The sequence below is a fragment of the Triplophysa rosa genome, linkage group LG24 (genome assembly GCF_024868665.1).
Source record: "Triplophysa rosa linkage group LG24, Trosa_1v2, whole genome shotgun sequence".
In the NCBI taxonomy this organism is placed as follows: domain Eukaryota; kingdom Metazoa; phylum Chordata; class Actinopteri; order Cypriniformes; family Nemacheilidae; genus Triplophysa; species Triplophysa rosa.
In genome coordinates, this window is record NC_079913.1 from 2,344,712 (window position 1) to 2,367,148 (window position 22,437).

At 36.7% G+C, this 22,437-nt stretch overlaps 1 protein-coding gene across 1 annotated transcript; it reads right to left on the minus strand.

Annotated features, from left to right (window-relative positions):
- Nucleotides 1-450: 450 nt before the first annotated feature.
- On the minus strand, nt 451-22,071 carry LOC130547480 (uncharacterized). Its single transcript, XM_057323444.1, is given in 37 exon segments — nt 451-456; nt 868-1,004; nt 1,145-1,450; nt 1,532-1,840; nt 2,463-2,768; nt 2,850-3,158; nt 3,781-4,086; nt 4,212-4,460; nt 4,463-4,516; nt 4,623-4,931; nt 5,778-6,083; nt 6,217-6,525; nt 6,942-7,247; nt 7,366-7,671; nt 7,788-8,093; nt 8,295-8,603; nt 9,234-9,539; nt 9,649-9,954; nt 10,061-10,366; nt 10,473-10,781; nt 11,615-11,920; nt 12,037-12,342; nt 12,544-12,852; nt 13,483-13,788; nt 13,898-14,203; nt 14,310-14,618; nt 15,450-15,755; nt 15,889-16,197; nt 16,614-16,919; nt 17,038-17,346; nt 17,638-17,943; nt 18,067-18,375; nt 20,000-20,305; nt 20,396-20,701; nt 20,783-21,115; nt 21,232-21,466; nt 22,039-22,071. Coding segments are annotated over 36 exon segments (10,113 nt in total). The 5' UTR covers nt 21,353-21,466; nt 22,039-22,071.
- Between the last annotated feature and the right edge of the window lie 366 nt (nt 22,072-22,437).

A 22,437-nucleotide genomic window follows, 5' to 3' on the forward strand; every position in this document is an offset into this window, starting at 1 on the left:
AAATAGAATTATTATAATTATATAGGCCCATTATTATACTAAGCATTAAAATATGAATAATATTATGAGAAAAAATACTGGCAAAATTATATCATTACACCATTAAAAAAACTAAATAGAATAAAAGAATATAATTTTTTTTACCATTAAATGAATCAAACTGCACAACATTTTTTAACGATTTATTGGTGATATAGTTCTAAATATAAACTTACACAGATCTTCATAATACAAAGATTTTAAAACAAAGAATTTCACAACCCTTAATAATTATTATGTATTTCACAATGCTGTTAGTTATATTCCACCACCCAAAGCATATTGCTGTAACTTAGTTAGTGTAACTTATTTGGACAAAAAAAGAAAAAAGTTTTGCAGTGTCAGCCTTGTTTGAATTATTGTCAGCATTAGTCACAGACTCCAAAGTGGGAAGTAGCTCCACCAAGTGTTTCATCCCTGTTAAAACATGACAAAAGACAGCATTACAAAGCCAAGCTCTAAAACACAGATTCTGAAGGCTTTAATGAATGTAAACTGTGTTAAGCATCCAATTAAAATACCTGGTAAAAAGTGAACACTCTATACACTAGTGTTTACAATCAAAAACAGCATATGCAGAATATTAAACAGGAAGCAAAAGTAAATACTGACCTGACAGATGAAAGGGAGGCGCTCAAAGCAGCAAGCATCCATCCATCCAAATGTGTTATTTCGTGTAAGGATTTTTCCACAATAGTTGCTCATTGGATCGACTGGAAAATTGGGGTGCCACATGGCATAGTCCACATAAGGCCCACCGGTCCACAACCAAGGGGATGAATGGAATAGCATATTTCTTTCAAGTCCTATCCACACGCCATTGGTGACCTGTTTACCCCGAAGCATGCGTGTGATGTACATCTGTGCTGTGTCATTCAAAACGTGAACCAGAGTCTGATGGTGACTTCTGCAGTAATGCAGTGCATCAATCCAGCTTTTTGATTCGTTGATGTAGATGAAGTTATCTGTCAAGATTACACGAAGATAAACATGCATATGAGTGTTATTTACCAATATTGAATATTCAAATATCATTTTTTGATAATAATATCTTTGCAACGTTCATTTCTCCATTTTTTATGAAATCATACACAGAATTACTTACATTGGCAAATGACTCCTGCATCTTTATCATGTCCACAGTCGTGTACTCCCAAACCATTTGCTGAACAGTTTTTCAGTGTAGATTCACTTCCAGTACAATTTACATTGTTCATCCATATTTGTCCTGAGCCCTGTCCGAAGTGAGCACCACCCTTTGCTTCTAAAACATGTTTACAGCCCAGTTCTCTACACACCACTGCAGCATCCGATAGATCCCAGAAATCATCACACACCGTTCCCCATCTTCCATCATGAAGAACCTCCACTCGTCCAGAGCAAGAGTTAATGCCATTCACCAACCTGACAGCTAATTTACACCATAATTATGTAAAGAAAAACTCAACTAATATAAAAAATGTTTAATGTATTAAAATAAGCACTGACTCACATTGGCAGATGACTCCAGCATCTTCATAATGTGAACAGTCATGTACTCCCCATCCATTTGATCTACATCTCTTTAGAGTAGACTGGGTTCCATCGCAGTTGACATTGTCCATCCATATTGAACCTGAACCTTGTCCAAAATAAGCATCACTCTTCGCCTCTATAGCATCTCCACAGCCCAGTTCTCTACACACCACTGCAGCATCTGATAGATCCCAGCCGTCATCACAAACTGTTCCCCATCTTCCATCATGAAGAACCTCCACTCGTCCAGAACAAGAGTTGTCACCATTCACCAATCTTACAAATGCTGATATCCACCCATTATGAGACAAAGAAAAATATCTGAGTCAGACACAAACTGACACACAAACTATGTTTGATTTACTACAGGAGATATCTGTACTCAAAGTGATCATTCTTTACAATAAGCAATGTTAATGTTGGTTAATGCACAAGTTATCTCGAACCACAATGAAGGACAGTTTTAATCGAGATGAATGCCTTTTTATAAATATACAATTATCCATTCTTCATTTTTGTTGTTTGTTATAAACTATACAAATGGATGAAATGTTATGTGTGTTAGAATAAGCAGAAATTCATATTAACCAAGATCAATGAAAATATTGTTAATTGTACTTTCATGTTACTTCACTGCATTAACTAATGTTAACAAATAGAAAGTCACTGTAAAGTTTTACCCATTGATTTACAAGTCGATAAAAATAGTATCAAAATAATGAAACAAATGATGTTCAAGTCAATAGTCTATGTCCTTATTTATAATTTGTTAAGTAATGTGTAAAGTGGAGTTAATAAGAAAATAAATGACAGTCTATTATCTCTTACCTACTGCGTTCTGTTTAGCAATCAAACACTTTAGTATTCCTGAGCAGAGAAAAATACATTACAGTAATATTTTGACTCACATTGGCAAATGACTCCTGCATCTTTATCATGTCCACAGTCGTGTACTCCCAAACCATTTGCTGAACAGTTTTTCAGTGTAGATTCACTTCCAGTACAATTTACATTGTCCATCCATATTTGTCCTGAGCCCTGTCCGAAGTGAGCACCACCCTTTGCTTCTAAAACATATTTACAGCCCAGTTCTCTACACACCACTGCAGCATCCGATAGATCCCAGAAATCATCACACACCGTTCCCCATCTTCCATCATGAAGAACCTCCACTCGTCCAGAGCAAGAGTTAATGCCATTCACCAACCTGACAGCTAATTTACACCATAATTATGTAAAGAAAAACTCAACTAATATAAAAAATGTTTAATGTATTAAAATAAGCACTGACTCACATTGGCAGATGACTCCAGCATCTTCATAATGTGAACAGTCATGTACTCCCCATCCATTTGATCTACATCTCTTTAGAGTAGACTGGGTTCCATCGCAGTTGACATTGTCCATCCATATTGAACCTGAACCTTGTCCAAAATAAGCATCACTCTTCGCCTCTATAGCATCTCCACAGCCCAGTTCTCTACACACCACTGCAGCATCTGATAGATCCCAGCCGTCATCACAAACTGTTCCCCATCTTCCATCATGAAGAACCTCCACTCGTCCAGAACAAGAGTTGTCACCATTCACCAATCTTACAAATGCTGATATCCACCCATTATGAGACAAAGAAAAATATCTGAGTCAGACACAAACTGACACACAAACTATGTTTGATTTACTACAGGAGATATCTGTACTCAAAGTGATCATTCTTTACAATAAGCAATGTTAATGTTGGTTAATGCACAAGTTATCTCGAACCACAATGAAGGACAGTTTTAATCGAGATGAATGCCTTTTTATAAATATACAATTATCCATTCTTCATTTTTGTTGTTTGTTATAAACTATACAAATGGATGAAATGTTATGTGTGTTAGAATAAGCAGAAATTCATATTAACCAAGATCAATGAAAATATTGTTAATTGTACTTTCATGTTACTTCACTGCATTAACTAATGTTAACAAATAGAAAGTCACTGTAAAGTTTTACCCATTGATTTACAAGTCGATAAAAATAGTATCAAAATAATGAAACAAATGATGTTCAAGTCAATAGTCTATGTCCTTATTTATAATTTGTTAAGTAATGTGTAAAGTGGAGTTAATAAGAAAATAAATGACAGTCTATTATCTCTTACCTACTGCGTTCTGTTTAGCAATCAAACACTTTAGTATTCCTGAGCAGAGAAAAATACATTACAGTAATATTTTGACTCACATTGGCAGATGACTCCAGCATCTTTGTGATGTCCACAGTCATGTACTCCCCATCCATTTGATCTACATCTCTTTAGAGTAGACTCGGTTCCATTGCAGTTTACATTGTCCATCCATATTTGTCCTGAACCTTGTCCAAAATAAGCATAACTCTTCACCTCTATAGCATCTCCACAGCCCAGTTCTCTACACACCACTGCAGCATCTGACAGATCCCAGCCATCATCACAAACTGTTCCCCATCTTCCACCATGAAGAACCTCCACTCGTCCAGAACAAGAGTTAATGCCATTCACCAACCTGACAGCTACACAGTACACCCAAAAATAATTATATACAGAAAATATAACTAAATTAACTAAAATGAATAACTTATGTCAGAATAAGCCTTTAAATTATATCTTAAATTGTTTTAAATGTTTTTTGACTCACATTGGCAGATGACTCCAGCATCTTCATAATGAACACAGTCATGTACTCCCCATCCATTTGATCTACAGCTCTTTAGAGTAGACTCGCTTCCATCACAGATCACGTTATCCATCCATATTGAACCTGAACCTTGTCCAAAATAAGCATAACTCTTCGCCTCTATAGCATCTCCACAGCCCAGTTCTCTACACACCACTGCAGCATCTGACAGATCCCAGCCATCATCACAAACTGTTCCCCATCTTCCATATGAAGAACCTCCACTCGTCCAGAGCAAGAGTTGTCACCATTCACCAGCTTGACAGCTATAGACCCAAAAATATATAATTGTGTAAAGAAAAACCAACTATATAAAATTATATGAATAAGCCTTTTAAATTATTATGAAATATTTGAGTGTTTTTGACTCACATTGGCAGATGGCTCCTGCATCTTTATCATGTCCACAGTTGTGTACTCCCAAACCATTTGCTGAACAGTTTTTCAGTGTAGATTCACTCCCAGTACAGTTTACATTGTCCATCCATATTTGTCCTGAACCTTTTCCAAAATAAGCATCACCCTTTGCTTCTATAACATCACCACAGCCCAGTTCTCTACACACCACTGCAGCATCTGACAGATCCCAGCCATCATCACAAACTGTTCCCCATCTTCCATCATGAAGAACCTCCACTCGTCCAGAGCAGGAGTTACTGCCATTTACCAATCTTAGATAGTCTGATATCCATCCATCATAAGACAATGAAATATTTGAAATATATGAAGTTCAGACATACATGCAGAATACATCAATTAATACACACACAAATACATTCTCGTCCATTGTTAATTTTTGTTTATAATGGATTATACATACTGTCCATTATTAATGAAAATATTTGTCATACATTTCATGTTATTTTACCGCACTAACTAATGTTAATAAATAGAACCTGTGTGTAAAATGTAACCAGATTTAATTAAAATCATATAGTATAAAATATTGAAATGACTGTAAATTAATTAAATGTTATATTCCAATGCCAGGTGCTAATGTAAATGGATAAAGAACAGTTACTCAGACTAGAAATACTGTATCAAAAGTTACATAAATCATCTAAATACTTCAGTACTTAAAACAGCAATAATGAATCACACATGAGGTCAAGTTTTGTACAGGAATTTATATTTAGTTTATTATATGACTATCGTGACTGTTGTATTTACTCTGTGGTAAGTAGCCACTTAATAAAAATGTATAGCCAGCCAGCTGTTATTGCATAATAAACCCAGACCAGGTGATAAGTGATTGGATTTTTATTAATCAGTTGTGACATGTTGAGGTATATTATCCATCAAAACAACCACTATAATGGTTAAATGAGAGATAATTAAGATAATAAAATATTTCGGATTAACATGTTTTTGTGTCAGGGTCCTGATCACGGTATATATGTTACAATAACAGCTGTACATTATCCCTTATCTTCTGTGTTCTATGTAGCCCTCAAACACTTTAGCATTCCTGAGCAGGGAAAAATACATTAGGGAAATCTCTGAATACTTTAAATGTGTTTGACTCACGTTGGCAGATGACTCCAGCATCTTTGTGATGTCCACAATCATGTACTCCCCATCCATTTGATCTACAGCTCTTTAGAGTAGACTCCGCTCCAGTGCAGTTAACATTATCCATCCATATTTTTCCTAAACCTTGTCCAAAATAAGCAAAATTCTTGACCTCTATACCATCTTCACAGCCCAGTTCTCTACACACCACTGCAGCATCTGATAGATCCCAGCCATCATCACAAACTGTTCCCCATCTTCCATCATGAAGAACCTCCACTCGACCAGAACAAGAGTTATTGCCATTCACCAACTTGACAGCTATTTATACCCAAAATTAAATAAATAAACAGAAAAATGTTGATGTACATTATTAGAATAAGTCTTGAAATTATATTTTTTATTTTGTTTTTTATTTTAAAAATTATTTTAAATATTTTTATTTTTGACTCACATTGGCAGATGACTCCAGCATCTTCATAATGTCCACAGTTATGTACACCCCATCCATTTGATCTACATCTCTTTAAAGTAGACTCGGTTCCATCGCAGATAACATTATCCATCCATATTTGTCCTGAACCTTGTCCAAAATAAGCATAACTCTTTGCCTCTATCACCTTTCCACAGCCCAGTTCTCTACACACCACTGCAGCATCTGATAGATCCCAGAAATCATCACAAACTGTTCCCCATCTTCCATTATGAAGAACCTCCAGTCGTCCAGAACAAGAGTTCTCACCATTCATCAATCTTACATATGCTGATATCCACCCATTATAAGACAAGGAGAAATGAGTCAGAGACACAAACACTATGTTTGATTTACACTCTTAAAAATAAAGGTGCTCAAAAGGTTCTTCACAGCGATGCCATAGAAGAACCATTTTTGGTTCCACAAAGAACCATTCAGTCCAAGTTTCTTTGAAGAGCCACCTCTTTCTTACTTTTATAAACTGAAGAACCTTTTTTCCTCACAAAGAACCTTTTTTTTTTTAACTGAAAGGTTCTTCAGATGTTAAAGGTTCTTTATTGAACCAAAAGGTTCTGTTACGGCATCAAAGAACCTTTAAGAAGCACCTTTTTTTAAGAGTGTACTACATGAGATATCTGAACTTGAACACTTTAGCCTTCCAGAGCTGAGAAAAAATACATCACAACTTTGTGTATATGACTCACATTGGCAGATGACTCCAGCATCTTCATAATGTCCACAGTCATTTACTCCCCATCCATTTGACCTACAGCTCTTTAGAGTAGACTCAGTTCCATTTCAGATAACATTATCCATCCATATTTGTCCTGAACCTTGCCCAAAATAAGCAAGGTTCTTCGCCTCTATAGCATCACCACAGCCCAGTTGTCTACACACCACTGCAGCATCTGACAGATCCCAGCCATCATCACAAACTGTTCCCCATCTGCCATTATGAAGAACCTCCACTCGTCCAGAACAAGAGTTGTCACCGTTCACCAACCTCAGAGCTAAGTTACACCCACATTGGTATAATTATATAAAGTTAAAATTAAATGTATTACAAACTAATGTCTTAGAATAAGAATTTAGATTATATCTTTAATTTTATGTGTATTTTTGACTTACGTCGGCAGATGACTCCAGCATCTTTGTGATGACCACAGTCATGTACTCCCCATCCATTTGCTGAACAGTTTAGCAGTGTAGATTCACTCCAGTTGCAGTTTACGTTATCCATCCATATTTGTCCTGAACCTTGTCCAAAATAAGCACCACCTTTTGCTTCTATTGCATCTCCACAGCCCAGTTCTCTACACACCACTGCAGCATCTGACAGATCCCAGCCATCATCACAAACTGTTCCCCATCTTCCATCATGAAGAACCTCCACTCGTCCAGAACAAGAGTTGTCACCATTCACCAACTTGACAGCTAATTTATAATAAAAATTGTGAAGGTATATAATGAAATGTAAATTATGTAAAATAATTTTTATGAATTTAAATTACCATTTAAATGTTTAATTTTATGAATGTTTTTTGACTCACTTTGGCAGAGGGCACCTGCATCTTCATGATGTCCACAGTCGTGTACTCCCCTTTCACTTGCTGAACAGTTTTTCAGTGTAGATTCACTCCCAGTACAGTTGACATTGTCCATCCATATTTGTCCTGAACCTTGTCCAAAATAAGCATAACTCTTCGCCTCTAAAACATCACCACAGCCCAGTTCTCTACACACCACTGCACCATCTGACAGATCCCAGCCATCATCACAAACTGTTCCCCATCTTCCATCATGAAGAACCTCCACTCGTCCAGAGCAAGAGTTGTCGCCATTCACCAACTTGACAGCTATTTATACCCAAATATATATAGATAGATAGATAGATAGATAGATAGATAGATAGATAGATAGATAGATAGATAGATAGATAGATAGATAGATAGATAGATAGAAAAAATCAAAAATACAAAGAAATTTCAACGCATCAGAAAAAGCCCTGACTGTATATTTACTTATTAATATGTGTGTTTAATGTTTTTTTGACTCACATTGGCAGATGACTCCAGCATCTTCATAATGTGAACAGTCATGTACTCCCCATCCATTTGATCTACAATTCTTTAGAGTAGACTCCGTTCCATTGCAGTTCATGTTGTCCATCCATATTTGTCCTGAACCTTGTCCAAAATAAGCATAACTCTTCACCTCTTTAACATCTCCACAGCCCAGTTCTCTACACACCACTGCAGCATCTGACAGATCCCAGAAATCATCACAAACTGTTCCCCATCTTCCATCATGAAGAACCTCCACTCGTCCAGAACAAGAGTTGTCACCATTCACCAATCTTACAAATGCTGATATCCACCCATTATAAGACAAAGAAAACATATTAAGGTCAGACACAAATGTTAATAGAAGAGGTTACACTTTCTTTTGATGGTCCTTATAAACAGTCAGTTGACTACAGTATAAGGATCGTTGCACCTACATATCAACTAACTTTTGATATAGTATTATTAGACTGGTAAATTAAGGTTAGGGTTGGTAGAAAGTTGACATGTACTTGCAATGTGCTGTTGAAGAAGCATCAAAATAAAGTGCTGGCAGATATTGAGCAGACAGTACACTAATACTGTAATAAAATTACTTGACATGTATAATTTAGGACATTTAGGTAACTTTTATAAATGTGCCTTAGAATTAAACATTACGGATGTGCATCTTGAGACAAAACAATGCCTCTGATATATTTTAAAATATTTGCGAGTGTCTTACTGTTAATGTACTCACTCAGAAAATTATTTTAGTTTATTTTTAACCAATGAGAGGTTACAAATTGCAGCTTTATTATGCTTTTGCTTTGTCACAATCCTAGTAGGTTCCTGTCAGGGTTTACTTAAGAAATAATCATCTGCTGACCATCTAATAGCCGTCAAGCAAAATATATCATAAAAACATTAACTCTTTAAATGTTTTTGACTCACATTGGCAGATGACTCCAGCATCTTTATGATGTCCACATTCATGTACTCCCCATCCATTTGACCTACATCTCTTTAGAGTAGACTCTGTTCCATCACAGATTACATTATCCATCCATATTTGTCCTGAACCTTGTCCAAAATGAGCAAAGCTCTTCGCCTCTATATCATCTCCACAGCCCAGTTCTCTACACACCACTGCAGCATCTGATAGATCCCAGAAATCATCACAAATTGTTCCCCATCTTCCATTATGAAGAACCTCCACTCGTCCAGAGCAGGAGTTACTGCCATTCACCAACCTGACAGCTATTATACATCCAAAATTATATAATTTATATATAATAAAAAATAAACTAAGGTTTATAGAAAATTTGTAAATTAATGTCAATTATATCTTATATGATTTTTTTCTCACATTGGCAGATGACTCCAGTATCTCTATGATGTCCACAGTCATGTACTCCCCATCCATTTGATCTACATCTCTTTAGAGTAGACTCCGTTCCATTGCAGTTGACATTGTCCATCCATATTTGTCCTGAACCTTGTCCAAAATAAGCATTACTCTTCACCTCTATAACATTTCCACAGCCCAGTTCTCTACACACCACTGCAGCATCTGACAGATCCCAGCCATCATCACAAACTGTTCCCCATCTTCCATCATGAAGAACCTCCACTCGTCCAGAGCAAGAGTTGTCACCATTCACCAGCTTGACAGCTATAGACCCAAAAATATATAATTGTGTAAAGAAAAACCAACTATATAAAATTATATGAATAAGCCTTTTAAATTATTATGAAATATTTGAGTGTTTTTGACTCACATTGGCAGATGGCTCCTGCATCTTTATCATGTCCACAGTTGTGTACTCCCAAACCATTTGCTGAACAGTTTTTCAGTGTAGATTCACTCCCAGTACAGTTTACATTGTCCATCCATATTTGTCCTGAACCTTTTCCAAAATAAGCATCACCCTTTGCCTCTATAACATCTCCACAGCCCAGTTCTCTACACACCACTGCAGCATCTGACAGATCCCAGCCATCATCACAAACTGTTCCCCATCTTCCATCATGAAGAACCTCCACTCGTCCAGAGCAAGAGTTGTCACCATTCACCAGCTTGACAGCTATAGACCCAAAAATATATAATTGTGTAAAGAAAAACCAACTATATAAAATTATATGAATAAGCCTTTTAAATTATTATGAAATATTTGAGTGTTTTTGACTCACATTGGCAGATGGCTCCTGCATCTTTATCATGTCCACAGTTGTGTACTCCCAAACCATTTGCTGAACAGTTTTTCAGTGTAGATTCACTCCCAGTACAGTTTACATTGTCCATCCATATTTGTCCTGAACCTTTTCCAAAATAAGCATCACCCTTTGCTTCTATAACATCACCACAGCCCAGTTCTCTACACACCACTGCAGCATCTGACAGATCCCAGCCATCATCACAAACTGTTCCCCATCTTCCATCATGAAGAACCTCCACTCGTCCAGAGCAGGAGTTACTGCCATTTACCAATCTTAGATAGTCTGATATCCATCCATCATAAGACAATGAAATATTTGAAATATATGAAGTTCAGACATACATGCAGAATACATCAATTAATACACACACAAATACATTCTCGTCCATTGTTAATTTTTGTTTATAATGGATTATACATACTGTCCATTATTAATGAAAATATTTGTCATACATTTCATGTTATTTTACCGCACTAACTAATGTTAATAAATAGAACCTGTGTGTAAAATGTAACCAGATTTAATTAAAATCATATAGTATAAAATATTGAAATGACTGTAAATTAATTAAATGTTATTCAACAGTCAAAAATGACAGCAGTTTTTGACAGAAAACTGTTGTTCAAATACAGAAAGCATTTAAATAACTTTACAGTTTAAAACAGTAAAATATGAATGACAAATTTCACACATGAGGTCAAAGTTTTGTACATGGTATATTTAGTTTATTTATATGATATGTGACTGTTATATTTACTCATGTGGTAAGTAGCCACTTAATAAAAATGTATAGCCAGCCAGCTGTTATTGCATAATAAACCCAGACCAGGTGATAAGTGATTGGATTTTTATTAATCAGTTGTGACATGTTGAGGTATATTATCCATCAAAACAACCACTATAATGGTTAAATGAGAGATAATTAAGATAATAAAATATTTCGGATTAACATGTTTTTGTGTCAGGGTCCTGATCACGGTATATATGTTACAATAACAGCTGTACATTATCCCTTATCTTCTGTGTTCTATGTAGCCCTCAAACACTTTAGCATTCCTGAGCAGGGAAAAATACATTAGGGAAATCTCTGAATACTTTAAATGTGTTTGACTCACGTTGGCAGATGACTCCAGCATCTTTGTGATGTCCACAATCATGTACTCCCCATCCATTTGATCTACAGCTCTTTAGAGTAGACTCCGCTCCAGTGCAGTTAACATTATCCATCCATATTTTTCCTAAACCTTGTCCAAAATAAGCAAAATTCTTGACCTCTAAACCATCTTCACAGCCCAGTTCTCTACACACCACTGCAGCATCTGACAGATCCCAGCCATCATCACAAACTGTTCCCCATCTTCCATCATGAAGAACCTCCACTCGTCCAGAACAAGAGTTGTCACCATTCACCAACTTGACAGCTAATTTATAATAAAAATTGTGAAGGTATATAATGAAATGTAAATTATGTAAAATAATTTTTATGAATTTAAATTACCATTTAAATGTTTAATTTTATGAATGTTTTTTGACTCACTTTGGCAGAGGGCACCTGCATCTTCATGATGTCCACAGTCGTGTACTCCCCTTTCACTTGCTGAACAGTTTTTCAGTGTAGATTCACTCCCAGTACAGTTGACATTGTCCATCCATATTTGTCCTGAACCTTGTCCAAAATAAGCATAACTCTTCGCCTCTAAAACATCACCACAGCCCAGTTCTCTACACACCACTGCACCATCTGACAGATCCCAGCCATCATCACAAACTGTTCCCCATCTTCCATCATGAAGAACCTCCACTCGTCCAGAGCAAGAGTTGTCGCCATTCACCAACTTGACAGCTATTTATACCCAAATATATATAGATAGATAGATAGATAGATAGATAGATAGATAGATAGATAGATAGATAGATAGATAGATAGATAGATAGATAGATAGATAGAAAAAATCAAAAATACAAAGAAATTTCAACGCATCAGAAAAAGCCCTGACTGTATATTTACTTATTAATATGTGTGTTTAATGTTTTTTTGACTCACATTGGCAGATGACTCCAGCATCTTCATAATGTGAACAGTCATGTACTCCCCATCCATTTGATCTACAATTCTTTAGAGTAGACTCCGTTCCATTGCAGTTCATGTTGTCCATCCATATTTGTCCTGAACCTTGTCCAAAATAAGCATAACTCTTCACCTCTTTAACATCTCCACAGTCCAGTTCTCTACACACCACTGCAGCATCTGACAGATCCCAGAAATCATCACAAACTGTTCCCCATCTTCCATCATGAAGAACCTCCACTCGTCCAGAACAAGAGTTGTCACCATTCACCAATCTTACAAATGCTGATATCCACCCATTATAAGACAAAGAAAACATATTAAGGTCAGACACAAATGTTAATAGAAGAGGTTACACTTTCTTTTGATGGTCCTTATAAACAGTCAGTTGACTACAGTATAAGGATCGTTGCACCTACATATCAACTAACTTTTGATGTAGTATTATTAGACTGGTAAATTAAGGTTAGGGTTGGTAGAAAGTTGACATGTACTTGCAATGTGCTGTTGAAGAAGCATCAAAGTAAAGTGCTGGCAGATATTGAGCAGACAGTACACTAATACTGTAATAAAATTACTTGACATGTATAATTTAAGACATTTAGGTAACTTTTATAAATGTGCCTTAGAATTAAACATTACGGATGTGCATCTTGAGACAAAACAATGCCTCTGATATATTTTAAAATATTTGCGAGTGTCTTACTGTTAATGTACTCACTCAGAAAATTATTTTAGTTTATTTTTAACCAATGAGAGGTTACAAATTGCAGCTTTATTATGCTTTTGCTTTGTCACAATCCTAGTAGGTTCCTGTCAGGGTTTACTTAAGAAATAATCATCTGCTGACCATCTAATAGCCGTCAAGCAAAATATATCATAAAAACATTAACTCTTTAAATGTTTTTGACTCACATTGGCAGATGACTCCAGCATCTTTATGATGTCCACAATCATGTACTCCCCATCCATTTGACCTACATCTCTTTAGAGTAGACTCTGTTCCATCACAGATTACATTATCCATCCATATTTGTCCTGAACCTTGTCCAAAATGAGCAAAGCTCTTCGCCTCTATATCATCTCCACAGCCCAGTTCTCTACACACCACTGCAGCATCTGATAGATCCCAGAAATCATCACAAATTGTTCCCCATCTTCCATTATGAAGAACCTCCACTCGTCCAGAGCAGGAGTTACTGCCATTCACCAACCTGACAGCTATTATACATCCAAAATTATATAATTTATATATAATAAAAAATAAACTAAGGTTTATAGAAAATTTGTAAATTAATGTCAATTATATCTTATATGATTTTTTTCTCACATTGGCAGATGACTCCAGTATCTCTATGATGTCCACAGTCATGTACTCCCCATCCATTTGATCTACATCTCTTTAGAGTAGACTCCGTTCCATTGCAGTTGACATTGTCCATCCATATTTGTCCTGAACCTTGTCCAAAATAAGCATTACTCTTCACCTCTATAACATCTCCACAGCCCAGTTCTCTACACACCACTGCAGCATCTGACAGATCCCAGCCATCATCACAAACTGTTCCCCATCTTCCATCATGAAGAACCTCCACTCGTCCAGAGCAAGAGTTGTCACCATTCACCAGCTTGACAGCTATAGACCCAAAAATATATAATTGTGTAAAGAAAAACCAACTATATAAAATTATATGAATAAGCCTTTTAAATTATTATGAAATATTTGAGTGTTTTTGACTCACATTGGCAGATGGCTCCTGCATCTTTATCATGTCCACAGTTGTGTACTCCCAAACCATTTGCTGAACAGTTTTTCAGTGTAGATTCACTCCCAGTACAGTTTACATTGTCCATCCATATTTGTCCTGAACCTTTTCCAAAATAAGCATCACCCTTTGCTTCTATAACATCACCACAGCCCAGTTCTCTACACACCACTGCAGCATCTGACAGATCCCAGCCATCATCACAAACTGTTCCCCATCTTCCATCATGAAGAACCTCCACTCGTCCAGAGCAGGAGTTACTGCCATTTACCAATCTTAGATAGTCTGATATCCATCCATCATAAGACAATGAAATATTTGAAATATATGAAGTTCAGACATACATGCAGAATACATCAATTAATACACACACAAATACATTCTCGTCCATTGTTAATTTTTGTTTATAATGGATTATACATACTGTCCATTATTAATGAAAATATTTGTCATACATTTCATGTTATTTTACCGCACTAACTAATGTTAATAAATAGAACCTGTGTGTAAAATGTAACCAGATTTAATTAAAAGCATATAGTATAAAATATTGAAATGACTGTAAATTAATTAAATGTTATTCAACAGTCAAAAATGACAGCAGTTTTTGACCGAAAACTGTTGTTCAAATACAGAAAGCATTTAAATAACTTTACAGTTTAAAACAGTAAAATATGAATGACAAATTTCACACATGAGGTCAAAGTTTTGTACATGGTATATTTAGTTTATTTATATGATATGTGACTGTTATATTTACTCATGTGGTATAGCCACTTAATAAAAATGTATAGCCAGCCAGCTGTTATTGCATAATAAACCCAGACCAGGTGATAAGTGATTGGATTTTTATTAATCAGTTGTGACATGTTGAGGTATATTATCCATCAAAACAACCACTATAATGGTTAAATGAGAGATAATTAAGATAATAAAATATTTCGGATTAACATGTTTTTGTGTCAGGGTCCTGATCACGGTATATATGTTACAATAACAGCTGTACATTATCCCTTATCTTCTGTGTTCTATGTAGCCCTCAAACACTTTAGCATTCCTGAGCAGGGAAAAATACATTAGGGAAATCTCTGAATACTTTAAATGTGTTTGACTCACGTTGGCAGATGACTCCAGCATCTTTGTGATGTCCACAATCATGTACTCCCCATCCATTTGATCTACAGCTCTTTAGAGTAGACTCCGCTCCAGTGCAGTTAACATTATCCATCCATATTTTTCCTAAACCTTGTCCAAAATAAGCAAAATTCTTGACCTCTATACCATCTTCACAGCCCAGTTCTCTACACACCACTGCAGCATCTGATAGATCCCAGCCATCATCACAAACTGTTCCCCATCTTCCATCATGAAGAACCTCCACTCGACCAGAACAAGAGTTATTGCCATTCACCAACTTGACAGCTATTTATACCCAAAATTAAATAAATAAACAGAAAAATGTTGATGTACATTATTAGAATAAGTCTTGAAATTATATTTTTTATTTTGTTTTTTATTTTAAAAATTATTTTAAATATTTTTATTTTTGACTCACATTGGCAGATGACTCCAGCATCTTCATAATGTCCACAGTTATGTACACCCCATCCATTTGACCTACATCTCTTTAAAGTAGACTCGGTTCCATCGCAGATAACATTATCCATCCATATTTGTCCTGAACCTTGTCCAAAATAAGCATAACTCTTTGCCTCTATCACCTTTCCACAGCCCAGTTCTCTACACACCACTGCAGCATCTGATAGATCCCAGAAATCATCACAAACTGTTCCCCATCTTCCATTATGAAGAACCTCCAGTCGTCCAGAACAAGAGTTCTCACCATTCATCAATCTTACATATGCTGATATCCACCCATTATAAGACAAGGAGAAATGAGTCAGAGACACAAACACTATGTTTGATTTACACTCTTAAAAATAAAGGTGCTCAAAAGGTTCTTCACAGCGATGCCATAGAAGAACCATTTTTGGTTCCACAAAGAACCATTCAGTCCAAGTTTCTTTGAAGAGCCACCTCTTTCTTACTTTTATAAACTGAAGAACCTTTTTTCCTCACAAAGAACCTTTTTTTTTTTAACTGAAAGGTTCTTCAGATGTTAAAGGTTCTTTATTGAACCAAAAGGTTCTGTTACGGCATCAAAGAACCTTTAAGAAGCACCTTTTTTTAAGAGTGTACTACATGTGATATCTGAACTTGAACACTTTAGCCTTCCAGAGCTGAGAAAAAATACATCACAACTTTGTGTATATGACTCACATTGGCAGATGACTCCAGCATCTTCATAATGTCCACAGTCATATACTCCCCATCCATTTGACCTACAGCTCTTTAGAGTAGACTCAGTTCCATCACAGATAACATTATCCATCCATATTTGTCCTGAACCTTGCCCAAAATAAGCAAGGTTCTTCGCCTCTATAGCATCACCACAGCCCAGTTGTCTACACACCACTGCAGCATCTGACAGATCCCAGCCATCATCACAAACTGTTCCCCATCTGCCATTATGAAGAACCTCCACTCGTCCAGAACAAGAGTTGTCACCGTTCACCAACCTCAGAGCTAAGTTACACCCACATTGGTATAATTATATAAAGTTAAAATTAAATGTATTACAAACTAATGTCTTAGAATAAGAATTTAGATTATATCTTTAATTTTATGTGTATTTTTGACTTACGTCGGCAGATGACTCCAGCATCTTTGTGATGACCACAGTCATGTACTCCCCATCCATTTGCTGAACAGTTTAGCAGTGTAGATTCACTCCAGTTGCAGTTTACGTTATCCATCCATATTTGTCCTGAACCTTGTCCAAAATAAGCACCACCTTTTGCTTCTATTGCATCTCCACAGCCCAGTTCTCTACACACCACTGCAGCATCTGACAGATCCCAGCCATCATCACAAACTGTTCCCCATCTTCCATCATGAAGAACCTCCACTCGTCCAGAACAAGAGTTGTCACCATTCACCAATCCTACATATACTGATAACCACCCATTATAGGATATGAAGACAAGTACATGAAGATCAGACACACATACACGGTTTAATTTACTACAGAAGATATCTCAACACATTGTTGTATATTAACCAAAATTTATGAAAATATTGTTGTGTAACTGTGTAAAATGTGGAATATCTTCTGCTTTATCAGTGTCTTGGTGTCCATATCAGGTTTATTCTGCTATTCTGTAAAGCACTCAAACTTTAGCATTCCTGAGCAGATAAAAAGACATCACAAAACTATTTCAACTTCAGTTGTTTTTTGACTCACATTGGCAGATGACTCCAGCATCTTCGTAATGTGAACAGTTGTGTACTCCCCATCCATTTGATCTACAGCTTCTTAGAGTAGACTCGCTTCCATTGCAGTTAACATTGTCCATCCATATTTGTCCTGAACCTTGTCCAAAATAAGCATAACTCTTCACCTCTATAGCATTTCCACAGCCCAGTTCTCTACACAACACTGCAGCATCTGACAGATCCCAGCCATCATCACAAACTGTTCCCCATCTTCCATCATGAAGAATCTCCACTCGTCCAGAGCAAGAGTTGTCACCATTCACCAACTTGACAGCTATTTATCCCCCAAAAATGAACATATACAGTAGTGATCAATTAAATTGTGAAAAGAAAATATAATATTGCAATATGAGCCTTTAAATTGGCCATTTAAATGCATTCATGTTTTTTGACTCACATTGGCAGATGACTCCAGCATCTTTGTGATGTCCACAGTCATGTACTCCCCATCCAGCTGATCTGCAGCTTTTCAAAGAAGACTCCGTTCCTATGCAGTTTACATTATCCATCCATATTTGCCCTGATCCTTCTCCAAAAAAGGCTAAACTCTTTGCCTCTACAACATCACCGCAGCCCAGTTCTCTACACACCACTGCAGCATCTGATAGATCCCAGAAATCATCACAAACCGTTCCCCACTGACCATCATGAAGAACCTCCACTCGTCCAGAACAGGAGTTACTGCCATTCACCAGTCTTACAAGAGCTGATGTCCACCCATTAAAGAGAAATATTAAGGTCAGACATGCAGTATTTGACTTGGAGATGATATCTGTAATCAGTAACTAATAATATTTTACAATGAGGTTTATTTTGTTAATCATTTAATGCATGAGGTATCATGACACAATAATGAACTACATTTTTTATACAGCATTTTCTGGTCTAGATAAATATTTGTTTGTAAATATACAGTTGTCTTTTTAACTTGTGATTCATGTTATATTACACACATATTTATGCAAACTGTAATGTAAAATTTGTACGCTATTATAATATTCAAAATATGAGAATATTTTCATTTTACACTGAACAAAATTATAAACGCAACACTTTTGTTTTTGCCCCCATTTTTCATGAGCTGAACTCAAAGATCTAAGACTTTTTCTATGGACACAAAAGGCCTATTTCTCTCAAATATTGTTCACAAATCTGTCTAAATCTGTGTTAGTGAGCACTTCTCCTTTGCCGAGATAATCCATCCACCTCACAGGTGTAGCATATCAAGATGCTGATTAGACAGCATGATTATTGCACAGGTGTGCCTTAGGCTGGCCACAATAAAAGGCCATTCTAAAATGTTGGGGGGTCCAGAGGGGGGTCCGAAAACCAGTCAGTATCTGGTGTGACCACCATTTGCCTCACGCAGTGCAACACATCTCCTTCGCATAGAGTTGATCAGGTTGTTGATTGTGGCCTGTGGAATGTTGGGCCACTCCTCTTCAATGGCTGGGTTAGGGTTATGGCTCACCCACACGACGCCATACACGCTGTCTGCCATCTGCCCTGTACAGTGAAAACCTGGATTCATCCGTGAAAAGAAAACCTTTCCAAAGTGCCAGATGCCATCGAATGTGTGCATTTGCCCACTCAAGTCGGTTACGACGACGAACTGCAGTCAGGTCGAGACCCCGATGAGGACGACGTGCATGCAGATGAGCTTCCCTGAGATGGTTTCTGACAGTTTGTGCGCAAATACTTTGGTTATGCAAACCGATTGTTGCAGCAGTTGTCCGGGTGGCTGGTCTCAGACGATCTTGGAGGTGAAGATGCTGGATGTGGAGGTCCTGGGCTGGTGTGGTTACATGTGGTCTGCGGTTGTGAGGCCGGTTGGATGTACTGTCAAATTCTCTGAAACGCCTCTGGAGACTGCTTATGGTAGAGAAATGAACATTCAATTCACGGGCAACAGCTCTGGTGGACATCCCTGCAGTCAGCATGCCAATTGCACGCTCCCTCAAAACTTGCGACATCTGTGGCATTGTGCTGTGTGATAAAACATTTTTGAGTGGCCTTTTATTGTGGCCAGCCTAAGGCACACCTGTGCAATAGTCATGCTGTCTAATCAGCATCTTGATATGCAACAACTGTGAGGTGGATGGATTATCTCGGCAAAGGAGAAGTGCTCACTCACACAGATTTAGACAGATTTGTGAACAACATTTGAGAGAAATAGGCCTTTTGTGTCCATAGATCTTAGATCTTGAGTTCAGCTCATGAAAAATGGGGGCAAAAACAAAAGTGTTGCGTTTATAATTTTGTTCAGTGTATTTTACTGCGTTAACAAATAGAAGCTCTCTTTAAAGTTTTACTCTTTAAATTAGACTCACGTTGGCAGATGACTCCTGCATCGCCATAATACCAACAGTCGTGTACTCCCCATCCATCTGACCTACAGCTCTTTAGAGTAGACTCGGTTCCGTCGCAACCAACATTATCCATCCATATTTGTCCTGAACCGTATACAGAATGAGCTAAACTTGTTTCCTCTGTAACATTTCCACAGCCCAGTTCTCTACACACCACTGCAGCATCTGATAGATCCCAACCATTATGACAAACTGTTCCCCATGTTCCATTATGAAGAACCTCCACTCGTCCAGAACAAGAGTTGTCACCATTCACCAACCTGACGTCTATTTCACACGCAAAGTTATATTAATATATAGAGATGAATAAAACTGTATAAAGACATTTGAATATATATATATAATTGTATGACTCACATTGGCAGATGACTCCAGCATCTTTATGATGTCCACAGTCATGTACTCCCCATCCATTTGACCTACATCTCTTTAGAGTAGACTCGGTTCCATCACAGGTAACATTATCCATCCATATTTGACCTGAACCTTGTCCAAAATAAGCATCACTCTTCGCCTCTATCGCGTTTCCACAGCCCAGTTCTCTACACACCACTGCAGCATCTGACAGATCCCAGAAATCATCACACACCTTTCCCCATCTTCCATTATGAAGAACCTCCACTCGTCCAGAGCAAGAGTGAGTGCCATTAATCAACTTTACAGCTATCACATAAAAATGTACTGTTTAAATTGCAATGCAATTTAAATAAGCGCTTATTTTGTACTGCACAAATTTTGACTCACATTGGCAGATGACTCCAGCATCCTCATAATGTCCACAATCATGTACTCCCCATCCATTTGCTGAACAGTTTTTCAGTGTAGACTCACTTCCAAGACAATGCACATTGTCCATCCATATTTGCCCCAAACCTTCTCCAAAAAAGGCAAAACTGTTTGCCTCTATAACATCACCACAGCCCAGTTCTCTACACACCACTGCAGCATCTGATTCATCCCAGAAATCATCACAAACTGTTCCCCATGTTCCATTATGAAGAACCTCCACTCGTCCAGAACAAGAGTTGTCACCATTCACCAGCCTGATTTCACCTCCACTAGTGGCAGTTGTTCTGCCTGTATATGTTAAAGAGTGACAGATACAGAATAATTTTACCTGAGCCCTAATATAAATAATAGGAAAAATGAAGCAAATGTGCATTCTTTTTGTATCTGTGTGTAGATGTTCTTACCCAGAAGGAGAAAGAGAATCAGGGACCACAGCATACTGGCTAGAAATATATGCTGTAATATGACATGTAACCCCACTGTTGACTTTGATCCTCTTGTTTTAAATTCTTTGTCAAATAACATGAGGTACAAATGTCAATCTAGCAAATCAAGTCTTAATGCAGTTTTTAAAGTGTTGACTGAAGATGATCTCTATGTTGTTGAATGGAGTTTGCATTTAGCCTGCAGCACCTGTAACTGTTAGATATGCAGGAAAAATATACGGCATACGGTAATGACAATTATCAGTTATATTCGGTATTAAGTTTAATTCAAGTGTCGTTTTTTTATTTATGTTTTGTATCTTTCGTTTTTTTTACTTTTCCGATGCTAGAATTGAAATCATTTAAAATCATGCTAAAACATTGAAACGCGTGTATTTTGTAAATGGAAAGTTTTGCATTGAGACAGTTTTACATTTGGGGTTAAGATAATTTACCAGTGTAGATAACGTTTTATAGGTAACGGTTTATGCTTGAATATCAAGCATCTGTTAGTAAGGAAAAAATGCAAAATGCGCTCTAAATATAACTGAGAACAGCCATCATCAAACAAATTACAGTTCAGTTCTGTGTTCAGTGTTTTTTAACAATAACCCTTTTATAAAATATAATAAAATAAAACTATAAAATAACAATTAAATACACAGACAAATGCAATAAGTAGTATATACGTTCTGTGAGAAGATATATAAAGATAATTTATTTTAAAACAGTAATTTAAGTTGTTTATGAAATAAATGATGAATATATATATTTCTATGGCAATACCTGTGTAGATGGGTCTCTGTAAACTCTTTCTTTATCTGATAGAGTCAGTCTGTAGGAAAGTGCTGTGTACATGTGTCAGTTATATAATGTGATATAACCACACCCATAATCACCATACAACCAGAACTCCTGCTGTGACACTATTTGTAAAGTTAAATATAAATGTGAAATCACTTTGGTGTGCATACACGTTTCCCTTTATTTTCTGGAGAATGAAAGATTATTCCCCAGAAGACATCAAAAGATCAATGTAAAATTAAGTTTTGTGACAGTTATGTAAAATTAGAGAAGTAAACAAAACTTAATTATGCGTTCCTAATATGAAAGGAAATATGCAAACGTCTGTTTACACATGAATCTTATGTGTCAAATATGTTCAATTAGTCTTTATGCATGAGA